This window comes from Pseudophryne corroboree, chromosome 1 (genome assembly GCF_028390025.1).
Source record: "Pseudophryne corroboree isolate aPseCor3 chromosome 1, aPseCor3.hap2, whole genome shotgun sequence".
Classification (NCBI taxonomy): Eukaryota; Metazoa; Chordata; class Amphibia; order Anura; family Myobatrachidae; genus Pseudophryne; species Pseudophryne corroboree.
The window spans coordinates 286,222,895-286,239,531 of NC_086444.1; the positions used below are offsets into that span (position 1 = coordinate 286,222,895).

The window sequence follows — 16,637 nt, forward strand, 5'->3', positions numbered from 1 at the left end:
AAAATGTGAAAAAAAGAGCACTAATGTTTGCAGCTCTGGGGTGTGCGACACATGTGTGGGAATGGACACTCAACCTGGGAGCAGTGGTCCGTCTGGGTCATGGGAACATGCCCTGGCAGATATTTCTAAGGAAATGGCGGAATCCCACAAGCAAAATTTAGAATGGGCTGCGGGTTTTTCCAAGACTATGGAGGATTTCCTAATTATAATAACTCCACCCGCACAGGTGGAAAACAAAGTGCGTAAAGCGGTAAATAGACCCCTCCCTATCCTGCAAGAAGAATCGGAAGAGGAGGAGGGTCACATAGATGAGGAGGAAGAGGGAGAGTTAGTAAAGCAGGTTCTTAACTTCAAGGAGGAAGAGATTAACGAACCTGAAGTATTTGACTTATTTTAGTCTCATAAACCGCAAACAGCAGTTTTTCCGATTCCTCAGACTCTCCAGAATCAAATGGGCTACAAAGGATGCTAGCAGGATAGCGTCACGCATCTCGTCTTCGGCTATATCGGCTAGAAGGATTCTGTGGCTCAGCGAATGGCAAATGGATTCTGATTCCAAGAAGGCGGTAGAGGCGATCCCCTTTGTAGGGGAAGCTTTATTTGGGCCAGAATTGGACATGTGGATTTCACAAGCAACAGCGGGAAAATCTACTTTTCTGCCTACCATGTATCCTAGAACCATGCCACCGGTCAGAAGAAATTACTCTGGTGCAATTCTTTTAGGTCTCAATCCTTTCGAGCTAGAGGAAGAGGTTTTGGCGGTCAAGCTCGTGGAAGCAGAGGCAGAGGCCGTTCCCTGTCCACAGCCCAAAAACAGGACCCCAAACCTGCTGACAAGACCGTGGCATGATGGTATCCCAGCTCACCTTGGGTCTCCTATGGTGGGCACACAGTTGGAAAGGTTTCAGGACACCTGGACTGAAACCTCACCAGAAGTCTGGACCAACAATATCATTTCCCAAGGTTACAAAATAGAATTTCTGAATTGACCTCGCAATCAGTTCTTTACGACAGGCCTTCCTCGATGCCCTCAGAAAGTGAAGGCATTAGACAGGGCTATTAAAAAGTTACTTCAGACAGAAGTGATTATGCCTGTTCAGACTTCTCAAAGAGAGACAGGCTTTTATTGAAATCTTTTTGTACTGCCAAAACCGGATGGATCGGTCAGACCAATCCTCAATTTAAAGGTGTTAAATCAATTTCTGACAACTTACAGATTCAAGATGGAATCAATACAGTCAGTTATTGCGGGACTGGAACAACGGTAGTTCATGGTGTCGATGGACATAAAGGATGCGTATCTCCATGTCCCAATTTGGACCCCCCACCAAGCCTATTTACGGTTTGCAGGCAAGAATCATTACCAATTCAGGGCCCTTCCGTTCGGCCTATCATCAGCCCCGAGAGTCTTCACAGAGATCATGGCAGTCATGGTAGCAAAATTGAGATAGATAGGGATAACGATAATAACGTAGCTGGATGACCTTCTTATCAAGGCTCCCTCTCAGGACCAGTTGACCCAGGATGCTCAGATCACTCATCGGTTTCTGATTCGACACTGCTGGATAATAAATTTCAAGAAATCCAATCTGCAACCAACGCAGAGGATTCAATTCCTAGGCCTCATTTTAGATACAATACAACTGAAGATATTCCTCCCAGGAGATAAGATTCGGGACATCAGGGAAATGGTACGTCAGGTCCTACAGAACCAGACGGTCTCTCTACATCTTTGTGTATGGCTTCTAGGAAAGATGGTAGCATCTTTCGAAGCGATCCAATATGGCAGACTACATTCCAGACCCTTTCAGCTGAATCTGACTGCACGGGGAGCAGGCATGAATTTACTTCTTCACCAAAGGATTCGCTTGTCGCCCCCTGCCAGGACCTCGTTAATTTGGTGGTCGGTCCACAGGACCCTAGCAGCAGGAAAGAGGTTTGGAATCTGGGATTGGAAGATTTTGATGACAGATGCCAGTCACAGAGGATGGGGAGCAGTAATGGGCAGCCATCAGTTTCAGGGAAGATGGTCACCACAGGAGAGCAGTCTCCCAATAAATGTGCTGGAGATAAGGGCCATTTACAATGCACTCCTTCTGGCGGAAGACCTAGTATGGGCTCAGCAAGTGAGAGTGCAGTCGGGCAATGTGACGGCAACAGCATACATAAACCGTCAGGGAGGAACAAGATGCTGCATGGCTTTAAAAGAAGCCACAAAGATTGGACAGAAAAGCGCAACATAATCCTGTCGGCAGCCTTCATTCCAGGAGTGGAAAAATGGAAAGCAGACTACCTCAGTCGTCAAGATATGCATCCAGGGGAATGGTGTCTACATCCACAGGTATTCGGGGCAGTGGTACGACGGTGGGGTCTACCGCAAATAGACCTAATGGCCTCTCGGAACAACCATCAGCTGCCAAGATATGTGGCCAGGACGCGGGATCCAGCAGCAGAGGCGGTGGATGCACTGGCGATTCCCTGGACATACCATCTAGTGTATGTCTTCCCACCATTTCCCCTTCTACCAAGAGTGTTAAAATAGGTCAAACGGGAAAGAGCGTGGGTGATTTTAATAACCCCAGATTGGCCTCGCAGGAGTTGGTACTCGGACCTGAGGGGACTCCTGGCGGAAAATCCTTGGAAACTGCCACAGAGGGAGGACCTGTTGTCACAAGGCCCATTCCTTCACCCAGATCTGAACTGTCTATGTTTGACGGCGTGGTTCTTGAGAACAGGATACTAAGAGACAGATGTATCCTGAAATTGGCTATTCCTACCATGTTAGCTGCAAGGAAGCCTGTAACCGCAGCATACTACTATAGAATTTGGAAGAAGCATATGGACTGAAGCCAGTCTAAGGGCTGGTATCACAGAGAGTTTCGCCTAACTAGACTGTTGAGATTTCTCCAAAATGGTTTGGATGGTGGTTTGAGATTGGGATCCTTAAAGGTCCAGGTTCATGTTCCCTCTTCTCTCCATCAATTTTTCAAACTGGAGGGATTAGGGGGCGTGAATGGAGAGAAGCCAGCTGTGCATAATTTTTTTTTAGATTGTTCTACCTCTGGTCTACATCCTTCTCACCCCAGCTGTTTCAGATTTCCAGTGTCCCCGAGTGTATTCAGAGAAATGGATTTATCGGTAAGTACCAAAATCCTCTTGTTAGTTGGTAGTACATAATGGGCTTTAAAAGATAATATCAAAGGGACCAAAACATGCGGAAGTATTCAATTAGCCATTGTAAAATACTGCGACTAATAGTTCCCCCCAGGGGGCTATTCAGTTAGCACCGCCCGTCAACAATTATCGGAGGTTAGGCGGCACGCAGCAGAATCCCCTATAAGCAGCCCTTCAAGACCCATTTTATAGGCCTGACCCTGCAAGAATATAAGTAAGGGTCCCCATACTGTGATACAGCTAAATGTGTTTAAATGTTTCTACGTCTTCCAGAAGAGTCAGGGTTGACCATTTTATTTTTATCTTCTGTTGACCTTTAGTGGGGACACAGTTGGTAATATTGTTTATGACGATATTTTTTGTTTTTTGTTGTAATAAACATTTCCCCGAAATGACTTTATGCATATCACCCTCTTCTTACACTTAACATGTCTTGCATTATCAGCATAAAATATCTCCTCTGACAAGTAGTTCATTTATTTCCCACCACCATATGGACAATGATTTAGGAAGCGCATCTACATCCTGTAAGAGCTGTTTAAAACACAATAGCTATTTTTCCAGTCTGTGAAAAAGTTTTGAGTTATGATCCTTTGTGTAACAAATCTAACTGTAGGATCATCACTGCAACAGAAGGCTGTTGAGAAAGGGAATGTTATGTATTTCATTCATCGCCACTTCAAGTGAATGAATCACAATGATGGAGCATTCAGTCTTCATTGTAAAATGCTCTTGAGTAAGAAAGTGCATCTAATGGATCAGGATCTAAATCAGCTGCTGTAATTGACATTTGACCTTTGCCTTTGTGAAATCATGTGCAAACTTATACTGGTTTAAGTACATTTCTAAATATAATTAATAATATATTAGCAATATATTGCGTTCCAATGGTCGAATGAATCTCAGACACAAGTTGTGAATTAGCCAAGAGATTTAGCTACACACTTTTCTATGTCATTATATGTAGGCCTGTTCTGACAAAACAAATTTTTTGCCATAAAAGAACTTTGGGCCTTATTCAGAGATGTACACAATGTTGATTTTGTATACAGTCGAGTGCTTGCTGTTTAGATGCCAATTCCATCCAATTCAGCATGAGCCCCAAATTAATGCTTACAATAATAAAGTAAATAAATGGATTCATAATTTAGTAGCAGAATGTATTCCATAATTCAAAATTCAACTAAAGAAAATGACTCAACAATACGGCGGATAGAACAGTTCCTTCACTGAATGTGTAATTGATTTTCTACCCCAAGAATGATTTAATATATAAAAATAAAACTTGACCAAGCTACAGTAGATTGAGTAGGGGTCTTTATTTGCCAACAGTTAATTTTTCAATGTTATTTACAATTTCCATATCTTGGCAGCTGTGAGTACAAAGTGAGGACGGTATGTCGGTTTTCCTATTTATGCAGATGCTTCCTTTCTTAAAACACTTCTTATACGCCTTCCCGATTCTTTTAGTAATGATCCTTATCTATTGAGTAGAGAAGAGAAAAAGACCTACATGATGCACTTATCTGTGTCTCTGGTCTTATGTCAACACATAGAAAAAGGAAAAGTGAAAAATAGGTGAGAAAATTGCAAAAGATACCAGTACGACATACAGTTCTCCAGGAAGTAGACTGGAAAATGATATAAGAAAACAATAAGCCATACAGACATTTACTTAAAACACAACAAATGTACATAAGTCTGGCGCTTATGCTTTACACCCAGATACAGCGGAAGAAAGTATGCACTGAGATACAATCTGCTAAAATAATAGGTAAGATTTATAAAATATATATATATATATATATATATATATAGTTAAAACAATAATGAACTTGAAACCATGTGATCAGGGTATATGTACCTATACATCTTACCTGTAAATCTTACTATTATAATATATGAAAACATATATTTGTTTATATTGCTATTAAATATAAACTTGGATGTGATTTACAGTGATGGCTGGTATTAAAGAACAATTACACCAAACACAGAAAATACAGTCTTGCTTAGAGGTCACTGATTTATTATTAACTACAGTGCACCACCTACCTGGGTTTCAGACTCCTATCATCCAGCACTGCCCCCCCCCCACTCATAACACACACACACACACACACACACACACACACACACACACACACACACACACACTACAACATCAGTGCCTCTCACTTGTGAACTTCCAAGTCATGCAAATGGCAAGCCCCCAAGGGCTTCAAAGACAGCACTGTGTACTTTAAGCAGGTTAGTGTTAGCCCACAGTGTTTGCTGGGTATAGAGCATGGCTGGGCTGTCTAAGATTTAGGTGGACCTTCAGGATGGCGGAAGAAAAGCATACCACAAGTAAGTAGATCTTTACAGTTCATCATAAATTAATGAACTCAACTCAAACATACGGTAGATTGTACGTTTTAAATAATGTTCTTTAATACAATGTGTCTTTTGATTTCAAGTTCCTATGATGTCAGCTCAACTAATTACATTACTTTTATTCATCCACTTTAGGGAATGGGTTATCTTCATGCCAAGGGCATTTTGCATAAGGATCTCAAATCAAAAAATGTTTTCTATGACAATGGAAAAGTAGTGATCACAGACTTTGGTCTATTCAGTATATCTGGTGTGCTGCAGGCTGGGAGGTAATATGCATTATCCTTCATTTATATTTTATACAATGTATGGTGGTGTTTTTCAATTGAAAATATGTGTAGATAAAAAAAAATCTCAATTATGTGAATTCGGGAAGAAAATACTGAAAGTGTTGGAAATGTTATTTGATGAATTTGAGAAACTCTTCACAATAGTTTGAATATATTCGAAATCCTTCTTGAAAAAAAGATCTAACAGGTTTCATATTGTTGCTGCTGTGCTACTGTTGTGTGTCCATATTCTAATCTAGAGGGTATATTTACTAAAGGTCAAAGCCACAGATTCTCAGTGGCTTAGAGGGCTGGATTTAAATGGACAATAGTAATTACTGATGTGATACTGGCTCAGGAGATTACACATTTAGATAGATAGCAACATACAGTATTGAAGGGACCCTAGCCCCAGTGCTTCTAGGTGACACCTCTCTCCACAGTGTTTGTTCATTTTATGCCCCATAGTGGTTCCCTAGTTAATGTTATGCCCTATAGTGGTTCCCTAGTTAATGTTATGCCCCATAGTAGTGCCCTAGATAATGTTATTCTCCATCATAGTCCCCTAGTTAATGTTATGCCCCATAGTAGTGCCCTAATTAATATTATGCCTCAGAGCGGTGCCCTAGTTAATGTTATGCCCAGTATAAGAGCCTTAGTTAATGCTATGCCCCATAGTAGTACCCTAGTTAATGTTATTACCCAAAGCAGTGCCCTGTTTTATGTTATAACCCATAGTAGTGCCCTACTTAATGTTATGCCCATAGTGGTGCCTAAGTTTATGTTATGCCCATAGTGGTGCCCTAGTTAATTTCTGTGTTTAATTTTTCACCTTATTTGCGTAGGCAATGCTTCAAGTGCCCCATTAGTATTGGCAGCTTTTGAATCCTACATGACATCCCTACATAAGCAGGGCCTTCGGAACAGGGAAAATTGCAGTTTACAGTGAGTGTAAAGAGAGAAGAGGAGGGGTGGGGGTGGAGAAACCAGTCAGCTCCTACTTTCCTTATGCAGGAAACTCCACTTTGTGGGGAGACTTTCTTCATTTCAGAACCATGTCCCTTTCTGGTACAATCCTATGCTTGGAGCACAATCCCCACCCCCAGCTCCATTCACAAAGGTTGTAATCAAAGAGAGGCCTATGCTTTCATATTGCTGAGTGCACTGATTAACACAGCTGCATCTGTGCTGACAAGACCCTGTTTACACCTGGGCACAGGCTGGACTCAATAGCTTATCAGCTAACTCTGGGATCTTGGGAGACAACTATATGAGCTGTGTCTGGGTCCCCCTAAGCCTCTGGGCCCCATAGCAATGGCACCCCCTGCACCCTCTATAGCTATGCCGATTAAATGCAGAGCCATTATGTGACAGTCTTCACTCATGTCTGACAGTAATGTAGACCTGCTCCACAACTATCCACAAGACACATCTCTAGACTTTCCAACAATGAGCATAACACTAATAGTACTCATTAGCAGACTCATTTATACTTGACCACATGTAAACCCAAAACGCAAAAAGTGGATATTACTCAGGTTCTACCATGCTGTTTATTCTCCCCCAATTGTCACAAACAGGAGGGGGAACATATATATATATATATATATATATATATATTTTTATCATTTAAAAAATATATACTTTTTTAAACTACAAATGTCTGTGCTGCTTCTGATGATCATCATTACTATTATCATCATATTCATCATCATCATTATCATCATCATATTCATCATCAGCAGCAGCATCATCATCATTGTGGTCATTTACTCCTTGGGTACAGTACTCAGGGCCGGAGCTTCCACTAGGCAGCTTTAGGCAGCTGCCTAGGGGCGCCGGGACCTGAGGGGGCGGCCTGCTACAGCTGCCTAAAAAAGGTAACATAGTCCTACCTTTCACAGCCACTGCAATCCCCCAGAATGCATATCTTACAGTAGCCGTCACTGCTAAGCTCCCGTATTGCAGCCTCCAGCTCCACCTCCACCCGACACAGGCAGTAACTTTGACACCTCCTGGAGTCCTGGCTGGGGGTGACATGAAGCACTGCTCTTCATTCCAGGCTCTTTCACAGACTACTCAGTTCCAACTCTGCACTGCAGCCTGCAGGTAAGGTGGCTGCATAGTGCATTCTCTGCATTGATAAGGAAAGAGAGCAAGAGCAGCGGTGTGGTGAGGGGGTGTGGGGGAGGAGATAAGGAGCAGGCATGCACACAGTCTGGGGGGATGAGCAGCACCATGCACACATATTTTGGGGGGGATAGAACAGCAGACATTTAACAGAGTAGGGGGGAGGGGGTGAGAGCAGCATGCCTTTCATCTGAAGGGTGGGTAGGGGGAAGGGGCAGAAGTTTTGCCTAGGGTGCCGAGAAACCTTGCACCGCCCCTGACAGTACTCACAGGCCTATCTAGCCAGGCCTATCTGTGACTTTCTCTACCTCTTAGTGGAGCACATGTGCGTAAATGGGTCTTTACTGTACTTAGGGTGAAAGCCAATTAACTGCGGAAATTTACAGCAGCCAATTACCTCCAATGGGGCTATCCAATTAGCCCCGATGCTGGCACTTATCTGGGATTTTGCTTTACCTTCTTCAGGTAGGCGAAACCAAATCTGCGATAAGCAGAATTTTTTTCCTGATTGGGACTGCAAAAACACTTAGGTCCGCAAGTTTTGCACATTCTGTGTTTTTGCCCCCAATTTTTTTTTTCAGGAGTAAAAAACGTGGGCTATTTGGATAGCCCGGAAAAATATATATATAAAAAAAAAAAATACATATTTTTTTCAGTCTCAAAAAATTTCTGTGGCTAATTGGATATTCCCCCATAGGCCCTCATTCCGAGTTGATCGCTCGCTAGCTACTTTTAGCAGCTGTGCAAATGCATAGTCGCCGCCCACGGGGAAGTGTATTTTCGCTTTGCAAGCGTTCGAACGGCTTTGCAGCCGAGCGCTACAAAAACATTTTGTGCAGTTTCTGAGTAGGTCTGGACTTACTCAGCCCTTGCGATCACTTCAGTCTTTTTGGTGCCGGAATTGACGTCAGACACCCGCCCTGCAAACGCATGGACACGCTTGTGTTTTTCCAAACACTACCAGAAAACAGTCAGTTGCCACCCACAAATGCCCTCTTCCTGTCAATCTCCTTACGATCGCCCGTGCCAATGGATTCTTCGTTAAATCCATCGCTTAGCAATGATCCGCTGTGTACCCGTACTACGCGCATGTGCATTGCGGTGCATACGCATGCGCAGTAGAGACCTGATCGCTGCGCTGCAAAAAACAGCAGCGAGCAATCAACTCGGAATGACCCCCATAGTGTATGTTAAAATTCTCTCTCCCTCAGCTATTCCGCATCAACAGATGTAAAAAGATGCTATACAGACATAGTGTAATCTGTACACAGGAAAACACATTGTTTTTGTCCATACTCCAAAAAAATGTGTTTTTAGGGGGGAATTCCTTTAGCCTTGTTGATTTCACGAGGGTGAAAAAAGGAGTAGACTCGAACTTTAACGACCGAGGCTATTCACTTAGAGCCTCTTTTTTTTTTGCCTATTAGATTACCTTATTTTTGGGTGTTAACACATATGGCGGTATTCAATTCTTTTTGCCCCCTTACACACCTGTTCTGTATCTGCTGACAGGTGTATCATCATTATCAGCTCGCTACCCCCGTGGCAGCTAGGTGGCCAACCCTTTACGCAGCTAAACCTGATTACTATAGGCGCGTTGTGCGCGATAAAGGAGAACTTTAGAAAGGAGATTTGGCGTGATATATCATTTGAATACTGCCCATAGAATCTGGGATAAGTTCCAATGACCTATGTGTTAACAGGTGTCGCAACCCTGGAAACAGGCCATTTATCAGGGAACTCTTTTCAGGTCTGCTCAAACCCAAAAATAAATTCCTGTTAAATGCAGCCTTTGTGGCTAATTAAATAGCCCCGTAGGATCAATTAGCCCACAGTAAATTTCCGCAATTGATTGAAATTATCCCTCAATATTCAAACATGTGCATTCTACATCAAATAAACACCTAAATCTGGTAAATGCTAAAGTGTCCATCTTAGAATCTACTGTAATGTAATTTTGCAGAAATGAATACTAAATTACCTATCATTATAATTATCTTCTTGAATTAATGAAATACCAACATTTTCTGAGGCAGTATATTTATATATACAGTATGCGGTATTTTGTATGTTTTGTACACTGTATATTAAGCAGACTAACTGGTGATGCTTAAATGACCTCTGTGGTATAAGGTGGAGGCCATTTCTTTAGCTATTAGCACATGGTGATCATAATCCTTCTCTGCTTACCTTAGCTCAGTCCCAGTGGGAGAAGAGAATCCCAGTCTGACCCAGTAGTTTCTCCTTTATATATTACTTATACATTTACTATCACTGGTTGTCACAGAGATTGTTGCCTAGCAACTTTTTCAAGCTATTTCGGTTGGCCCAACTCTTACTGTATACACAGGTGGTCAGTTCACAAATTGTAATTTGTTTTTGTGAAATGTCTATTATAGTGAAATATTTCATAGCTAAAAGGGCTGCTTTGATTATATAGAAATACAAGTACAGTATATGTGTGTGAAATCTATAGTACTTGATGGGAGAAAATGCTCATCCTTTTTTATTATCCATGGGAACACAAGGGTCAGCAGAGTTGTACAAAATGCATATAAAAGTTCATTCCAAACATAAGAGGACAATAAGTGCTTATGATAGTACAGTGTGAACAGTACACTAGGAAGAAATAAATATGAATGTGGCAGTCAATAAATACATATCTATGCAAATATAGTCACTTTACCGAGAAAAACAGTGCTGGCTTTACCCACACCTCAGGGGATGGTCGCAGCAGACAGGTTCAGAGCTACTTACTGCAAAATATTAAAATAGAGGAGAAGATGGCATATGTAAGGAAAAGAAGAGTGCATGAGAGAAGAAGGAGCTGCTCATGTTATAGTGCACCCGAATTACTGCATGAACTCCTAGAACTAGACTAGAGAGGTCTTCATCTATAGCAGGAACCTTTCCCATAGAGATCAACGTAGAGATCAATATTCTCACAGCTAGATAAGTACCTCCAGGACTTAAACTCAAGGTAGTAGGAGGTTATGACAGAAACCTGGTGGCTACAGGAAGAGTAACTGGAGTAGGTCAGAGGTTAGTATCTAGAGTCTAGAGCGGGCTCAGATCACCAGTCACTGGTAACAAGGAGACTGATGCAGCTGGTCATCCAAGAATGCTGGAATGCAGATAGCTGCAGTGATGTATATAGAACATAGGCAGGCATTGGGAGAACTGTGCTGAGACAGGCAATATACTGATTCATAGAAAGGATAAGATGTCCAGCACCAGAACTTTTTCAAAATAATAAATTTGTGATACAGTATGAGGGATATGGTCTCTTATTAGACTGTGTGAAGTCCACATATATAATAATACCCTGGTGCTACCCACTGATCCTAAAATGGATACAAGAAAAAATAAAGAACAGGGATCAGTTTCTCTGGGTGCACTCGATCCCATTCATATGTATGCTGTATCTATATTGATAAATTTATTGATTAACACTTAATTTAATAATACATTACCAATACCAACATGGAATAATTATACTTTATTGTGTATCCCGTATGAAGTATTAATATGACCTATGTACAAGGTCATAAAAAGCGAAATATATAAAAACAAATGAAAGAATAAGTAAATGTGATGGGGAAAAAATTGGACAAAAAAGAAAAAGAATTTTGTTCTCACACTTGTTCAACACTCACTAAACTTCATAGTATTGCTGCATTGACTATTTGATGAGGACTGATGATTGCGCTTTAAAGGCGCATGGTTTATTAATTAACCATGCATCCTTAGGTAACCAATAATATAGTACACATGTGTAAGGATACACTATAGTACATTTCAGTACCTTCAGATACGCTATACTGTATGTACATGTTACAATATTAATCTATATTACAAGTGTGCTTAAGCAGCCCCTATACTAGTATATATGCTCATGTTATAGCAACAAGCTGTCATTATAACGGCTTCCCCACTATCTGATATTCGACAGGGGTCACAGCCATACGGTGCATAATACCAGCAACAGTGTATCACCTACATAGTTTATTACTCTATCATTTGTACTATCTGAGAAACTCAGAAGGTATACCTATACAACTCAATTAATAGGAGCAGTATGTACTGTATTATTGGTTACCTAAGGATGCATGGTTAATTAATAGACCATGCGCCTTTAAAGTGCAATCATCAGTCCTCATTAAATAGTCAATGCAGCAATACTATGAAGTTTAGTGAGTGTTGATCTATCTTAATAAAAGTGAGCATGCTTCCTCCTGAATTTGATAGTTCTTAATTCAGCAGTGTGAACATCATTGGATAGCCCATTTGGTTTATTCAATAGACTGCCACTATCAACATACATCATACCTTTAGCGCTATATCTTTGGCTATAATATAAGGGGACACCATCATGTACATATAAAATACAGATCATCATGGTACTTTCCAAGTTCTTAACAAAGTGCAATCATAAATTATTATTAAGGGCTGTTTAGCCACTGATCACACAAATATATTTCCATGATGTCAGTACTTTGTGCAATACAGTTTAATTTATACATTTAAGGGGATCCTTCCATTGCAAGAGACTGCAGATCTCTAAAGCAGGGGTCTTCAACCCGTGGCCCGCGGGCCACAGGTGGCCCGCTGCTATGGTTTCCATGGCCCGCCGACGCGCCCGCCCGCAGCGCACATATGAACACACAAAAAAAAAATTTTTTTTTCCCTTTCCCGGAGTCATGTGACTCCCCCGCACTGTCACTGGTTGCCTGTGAAGAAGGGGAGTAGCTCCTCTTAGGCTGGTCAGTGGTCTGGTCACCCTTACTGTGTCTCCCTCCCTGTGTCTCCCTCCGCCTGCAGTGTTGAATAGGTGGGTGAGAGCGGCGGGGACCCGGCTGGGGGGGGTGCGGCAAGTTACCATTGAGAGCAGGGGGCAGTGCGGGAACCCGGCGGGCGGGAGCGGAGGGGGTGCGGCAGCATGTATGCAGCCTGAGCATGGCTGTGTGCGGCGGGGACCCGGCGCGGGGGGGGGGGGGGGCTGCGGCAGGAGAATAAAAGTGTATAAGTGTTGAGGGCAGGGGGCAGTGCAGGAACCCGGCGTGCGGGAGCGGCGGGGACGGGGGTGCGGCAGCCTGAGCATGGCAGTGAATAAATTAGTATTGAGGGCAGGGGGCGTGGCGGGGGACCCAGCAGGGGGTGTATTAAGTATTAAGAGCAGAGATGGCAGGGAGCATGCTTTGACAATGCTGCTGTCTGTCTGTGATGGGGAGGAGGGAGGGTATGATAGCACCTATGTCTTGACATAGGCGCTATCATACCCTCCCTCCCCCCATCACAGACAGACAGCAGCAATATTGTGAAAGCATGCCCACATTATACCCACCAGTCCAGTGATACTGCCGTATGAGTCCAGTTCAGTGCTTACAGACCAACATCTTGAGAATACTCTGCGCATAGCGACTTCTAACATTGATGCCAACATCGACAAGCTGGCCAAGCAAAAACAATGCCAAGTTTCCCACTGATATGAACTTATTATAATAACAAAGGTAAAGTAGACCATGTTTCATTCATTAAATTACAATAATTATCTTTTGAAGTCTTTTTTATGGTCTTATGAGTCTAGAAAAGGTCTCATTACAATCATAAATTAAAATTTAGATTCTAAATACCGCAGTATAGCTTAGTGGCCCTCGGCTTCGTTTCATTTTTTTATGTGGCCCACACTGTCTTAAAGGTTGAAGACCCCTGCTCTAAAGGATAGCGACACAGATTTGATACAGGGAGAGACATTGTTTACTATTAGCAACATTTGTATCATTTACATTTACTCCTTACTATGTTGGACAACCACGTGTGTATCACTGGCTATTACTGCACTATTCAATAGAACCACCATACAACAGCATAGATACTGTCTAATCTGCTGGAATTATTCCCTTAAGGGGTAACTGACCATATACTAATGCCCAATCTTATTTAAGCTGAATTGTATAACATAACTTGAGCAGGTTTGCGACAGGTTTACTATAGAAAATAACATTGGTAGGGTTACCATTTATAACAAATATACAGTATATATCTGAAATATGTTCTAAGTAATAAGGAAGTGGAACACACTCTACAGAGATAATTTACATATTCAATAAATTAAAGACAGCACACGGTCTTGTTTTTAATATCTTTTTATTATTTTTCACTAGGACAGAGAAAAAAAATATTTTTATTTTTTGTCCAATTTTTCCCCCATCACATTTACTTATTCTTTCATTTGTTTTTATATATTTTGCTTTTTATGACCTTGTACATACTGTAGGTCATATTAATACTTCATATCTGATACACAATAAAGTATAATTATTCCATGTGGGTATTGGTATTGTATTATTAAATTAAGTGTTAATCAATAAATTTATCAATATAGATACAGCATACATATGAATGGGACCGAGTGCACCCAGAGAAACTGATCCCTGTTCTTTATTTTTTCTTACAGGCAATATACTGGCAGAAATTCAGATGGTAAACGCAGGTATAAGAGAGTAACAAGATGCTGCTGACTGGTAGAATGCAGACTGGAATTCAAAGGGAGGGATAGGGTTAAGAGCAGGGCTGCTGACAGGCACAACACAGACTGGAAGCCAGGAGGTCAGGTCACTGTAGACAAAGCAAAGGCCCAGATTAACAAGCCTTGGAGAGTGATAAATAGCATGGTGATTAAGCACCAGCCAATCAGCTCCTGTCATTTTTCAAACACAGCCTGTGACATGGAAGTTAGGAACTGATTGGTTGGTACTTTATCACCGTGCTAGTAATCACTCTCCAAGGCTTGGTAAATGGGAACCATATCTTGAAGACAGACTGGACTTCTGACTGGCACTACACAGGCTGAATTCAGAAAAAGAAGGTCACAGCTGGCATGGCAGGTGGAGGGTCAGAGCATGGACACTATAACCTGCAGGGAGGCACTGCCTTGCCTGCCTTTTACCGCCCCAGCAACTAGTCACATCCAGTACAGGAATTAAGCCCCCAGAAGCTTGGTAGAGCTTGTGAGAGGCGCCCCAGCTGCCAACCGGGCGGAAGTGTAAATGTGAGACATTATGGCTAGCGCGGTGGCTCATAACAGATGGGATACATCATAGCAGTGGAAGCAGCATCAATGGGAGAGGGCATACAGGGTTTTAAAGAGGGAGGAGCCAAGAATAACTCCTACGTTGATTTGAGGGACAGAAGGGATTGTGATGCTGTTTATAGATAGTGAAATAGGGGGAAGTGAGGGGAGTGGGGAGGGTGGAGAGATGATAAACTCAGTTTTAGACATATTTAATTTCTTTATGGTTTTGAAATGCCACCAGACTCCTCCACATGGCCTAATATGCCATCAGACCCTCCACATCTCTTGTATGCCATCAGATTGCTCCACATGCACCATATATGCCATTACACCCATATACAGTACACTCTTTTTGTGACAACAGATTCCTCCACATGCCCCTAATATGCCATCATACCCAACAAATGCCTCATATATGCCATAAGACTCAGAGGGGTAGATGTACTAAGCCTTGAAAAGTGAGAAATACCACAGTGATTAAGTACCAGCCAACCAGCTTTCAACTATAATTTTTTAAACCCAGCCTGTAACATGGCAGCAAAGAGCTTATTGGCTGGTACTTTATCACCGTGAAATGTATCACTTTTCAAGGATCAGTACATCTCCCCCTCAGTGTGTAGTTATCACCAGTTTACAAAAACATGTTACTAACTGTCAGTGCAGAGCTGCAGGCATGTAGTATTTCAACTAAGTCTCTTTGGTGGATTTAGGAATTAGGCCGCTCCTAGGCACAATAATATTAGCTGGCCCTCATTCACAACTACACCCGTTGGGAGGTGGGGCTGTTCGATGGAATGCATGGCCTCCTCCATCACTGGCAGCAGCCCATAAGAGCTAGGTTAAAGATCTAGTTCTAGTGCTCTGATACACGGGGGCTCTGATAGATGACTCTGTATGAACATAGCAGTCCGTGGCACCATCCCATTCAGGAAGCCTCCATTCTGGGACCCGGCAGCTGGTACTATCTACCTCCCAACACCCCCCCCCCCCCCCATCCCATGCGACCTGCCTTCCATCAAAGCAGCTGCTGATGATCCTGGACTGTCTGTCACCATTTCTAGACAACATTAAATAGAGGGATCAAATGAGGGTGGGGGAGCTGCCGTGCCACCCCTACTAGGTGCTGACCTAGTGGGAAATTCAGCACTATCTGACTGCCAATCCATGCTTCTGACAGGCTCCTAAGTTGAGTGCATCTTTCCTCCCACCATAGAGTGCTGCATGTGCTGCCAGTGTGTCAATATGCAAGAGCTGAGACACCCACAGCACAGCTAAACTGAAGGGTATTTCAGTTCAGCTGATGGATTATTAACCTTTTTTGGATCTTTCAGCTCTGTCCAGCTGGGCAGTCATGCAGCGGCTCTCTGGCATGCGCCCCTCCTTCACCAAATTACCGTATGTCATGATAAGAGACAGAAGAGTGCATAGAGGTAGGAAGACAGTCAATAATGGGCAGTGTCACAGAGTCAGTCAGCAGAAAGGTCTATAATGATAAGTAAAGTGTAATGGCTAATAGATTTGGGTGCAAGAAGGTTGTTTGTAACTTTTGTGAGGGCAGTTTCTGTGGAATGGAGAGGACAAAAGCCAGACTAAAGGACCAAGAGGGCATGGGG

The 16,637-nt window shown here is 42.4% G+C and overlaps 1 protein-coding gene across 2 annotated transcripts in view; it reads left to right on the top strand.

Annotated features, from left to right (window-relative positions):
- KSR2 (kinase suppressor of ras 2) overlaps positions 1-16,637 on the top strand; it is an 868,249-nt gene that overhangs the window by 766,402 nt on the left and 85,210 nt on the right. For both annotated transcript variants that reach the window (XM_063964329.1, XM_063964330.1), the window contains exon 16: positions 5,686-5,819. In XM_063964329.1, coding sequence (XP_063820399.1) covers positions 5,686-5,819 — 134 coding nt within the window. The remainder of the gene's footprint in view (positions 1-5,685; positions 5,820-16,637) is intronic.